This window comes from Lagopus leucura, unplaced genomic scaffold, assembly GCF_019238085.1.
Source record: "Lagopus leucura isolate 7727_CA_CO unplaced genomic scaffold, USGS_WTPT01 36712-0_obj-0_obj, whole genome shotgun sequence".
NCBI classification, from domain to species: domain Eukaryota; kingdom Metazoa; phylum Chordata; class Aves; order Galliformes; family Phasianidae; genus Lagopus; species Lagopus leucura.
The window spans coordinates 1-2,093 of NW_024962702.1; the positions used below are offsets into that span (position 1 = coordinate 1).

General features: G+C 53.2%; 1 protein-coding gene across 1 annotated transcript; it reads right to left on the reverse strand.

Moving 5' to 3' along the window:
* Nucleotides 1–296: 296 nt before the first annotated feature.
* LOC122190737 (PHD finger protein 7-like) lies at nucleotides 297–1,932 on the reverse strand (the record flags this gene model as incomplete). Its single annotated transcript, XM_042890828.1, has 6 exons — nucleotides 1,890–1,932; nucleotides 1,487–1,578; nucleotides 1,180–1,281; nucleotides 798–922; nucleotides 494–656; nucleotides 297–403 (listed from the first exon to the last, which is right to left on the reverse strand). Coding segments are annotated over exons 1-6 (632 nt in total), but the record flags the coding sequence as incomplete, so codon positions are not given.
* Nucleotides 1,933–2,093: the final 161 nt, after the last annotated feature.

Genomic DNA, 2,093 nt, shown 5'->3' on the forward strand with positions numbered 1-2,093 from the left:
ATGGTACAGGCATTCGCTGGCATCACAGTGGCTGTGCCTCTGGAGAACTGGTGGGTCATATTCCATCGTATTTTGTCCTCTGTAAGAGAAGGGAGAGGAAGTGATGTGCCCTTGGTCCCCCTATTGTAATTTCAACAGTATCCCTTCTGTTCCACCCCAGTCCTCTTTCCAGCTTTTCCATGAAGCTGGGGCACATGTTCATATATGACAGCTAAGGCCCAGGCCTGCTGAGACATTCCCTGAGCCGGCCCAGCATTGCAGCCTTAGTGTCAGCCTAACGGTCAGAGAACACCAACCTGGCAGGGATTTGGATCCCCATGGTGGACATTTCCAAATGGAATAGATCTTCGTCTCGACAGACGGGGCACTGGAAGCCCACAGCACCAACAGTGAAGGCCTGTAGCTGCAGAAGAATCACAAGCAGGGTGAACATTTGTGGTGCCTGCTGCTGCTGATCAACATGTGTATCTGCAGGATAGGGGAGGGCTTCTACCTGGATGCAGTCCCGGTGGAACCAGGCATGTTTACATGCTGGGCACACCAGTCTGTGGTAGGCTGTGCTGTCCCCCACAGGCTCAAGGCAGATGAGGCAGTTGATGTCATGTTCTGGATCTTCCTGAACTGCCTGTCGAGGCCGGTGCTTGCAGCAGTAGGAACTGGTGGGAAAATGGAAGGGATGGCATTGTGAGAAGTGCTCTGAGAAGGGCAGCGGACCAAGGAGTCCCATGCCCTGGCTTTACTTCTGGAGGCATAAGTGCAGTTTCCTCCCTGGCTTGGCTGCTGCTGACAGCCCTTACCTGTGCATCCCAAAGAACTGGGTGACACATTCCCCTTCCACAGCACAGGGCAGATGGAAGCTTCGTTCACAGTCACTCTCTGCACACGTGATGGCAGCCCCCCTCTCACCACAAACAAAGCATTGCTGGAAAAAGCAGAACAGCCCCATCAGCGGCAGGCTCAGTGCCTGCACAGCCGGCCCCATGCAACTCAACTAAGCACAGACTGTGGGTATTTCTGTGTTACGTTCTCCAGAGCTGCCTGGTAGACAAGGTTTGTCTGCTGTGACAGGACTTTGTCCTGGAGCCAGTTGCAGTGGCTGCATTTGCTTTCTTTGGCTCCAGACTAAACTTGTATGAGCCTCCCCTGGCACAAATCTGCCTGCTTTGTTCAGGTCCTCACCTTCTGGGTTGCCTGCTTGACCTTGCGTGTGATGGCAGCAAGGGAAAACCCCAAAATTCCCAACAGAAAGTTGTCTTCTTGATAAAGGCCGGTGGCAAAAAGCTTTTAAAAGAGAAAAGAAGAAATTAATATTTTCTGAACTTAAAGAGGGGAGATTTATCTTAGAACAAGATTGAACTTCCACAACAAGAAGCCAGTCCATGATACTATGATTCTTTGAAATTACAAATCTGTAAAGTTCTCATTAGGACAGAATGGAAGAGACCATTACTTGTGGGAATCCAAAAGGAGTCCCAGGGGAACTCACCAGGCAAAATGAATGGACACGAATCCCGTTCTTCTGACAAAGATACCCTACGATGTCCGGGTCAACATCCGACCGGCCACACAGCACGCACACTGGAGAGGAGAGAGCAAATGTGAGCAGTGGTGAGCAGCTGGCGGGGCCAGATATCCCTGGGGGTCATCCCCGGGGTCGTGCTCTGTGCCTAACATGCTGTCTGGAGGTGGTGGAGAGGAAGAGGCCCTGGCAGGCCCAATGGTGCTAGCAGGAAGCCATAGCCCAAGCTGCATCCCCTTGCCAAGGAGCAGAGGGGTCGTGCCTTGCAGCAGTTGGGGAGTCCCCGCCTGCTTCTTCTATCTCAGCCACAGTCAGACCCACAGCACTTCTCCGCCCTTCTGTGGGAGCTGCAGGGATGCTTTGCACTCACCTGGCTCCTCCAAGCTGGAGGCTTTCCTCTTCCTATCAGACATTATGTGCTTCAACAGTGAAGACTGCAGGAGAGTCTGCTCTCTCTGTGCCTCACCAAGCTGCACTGACGCTTGGCCTGAGCCCAGCAGCCTTTGCTCTGCTCCCAGCCCTGCGGGTCACAATGGCCGCTCTGTGACACCCACTGTGACATCATGGTCGCTGC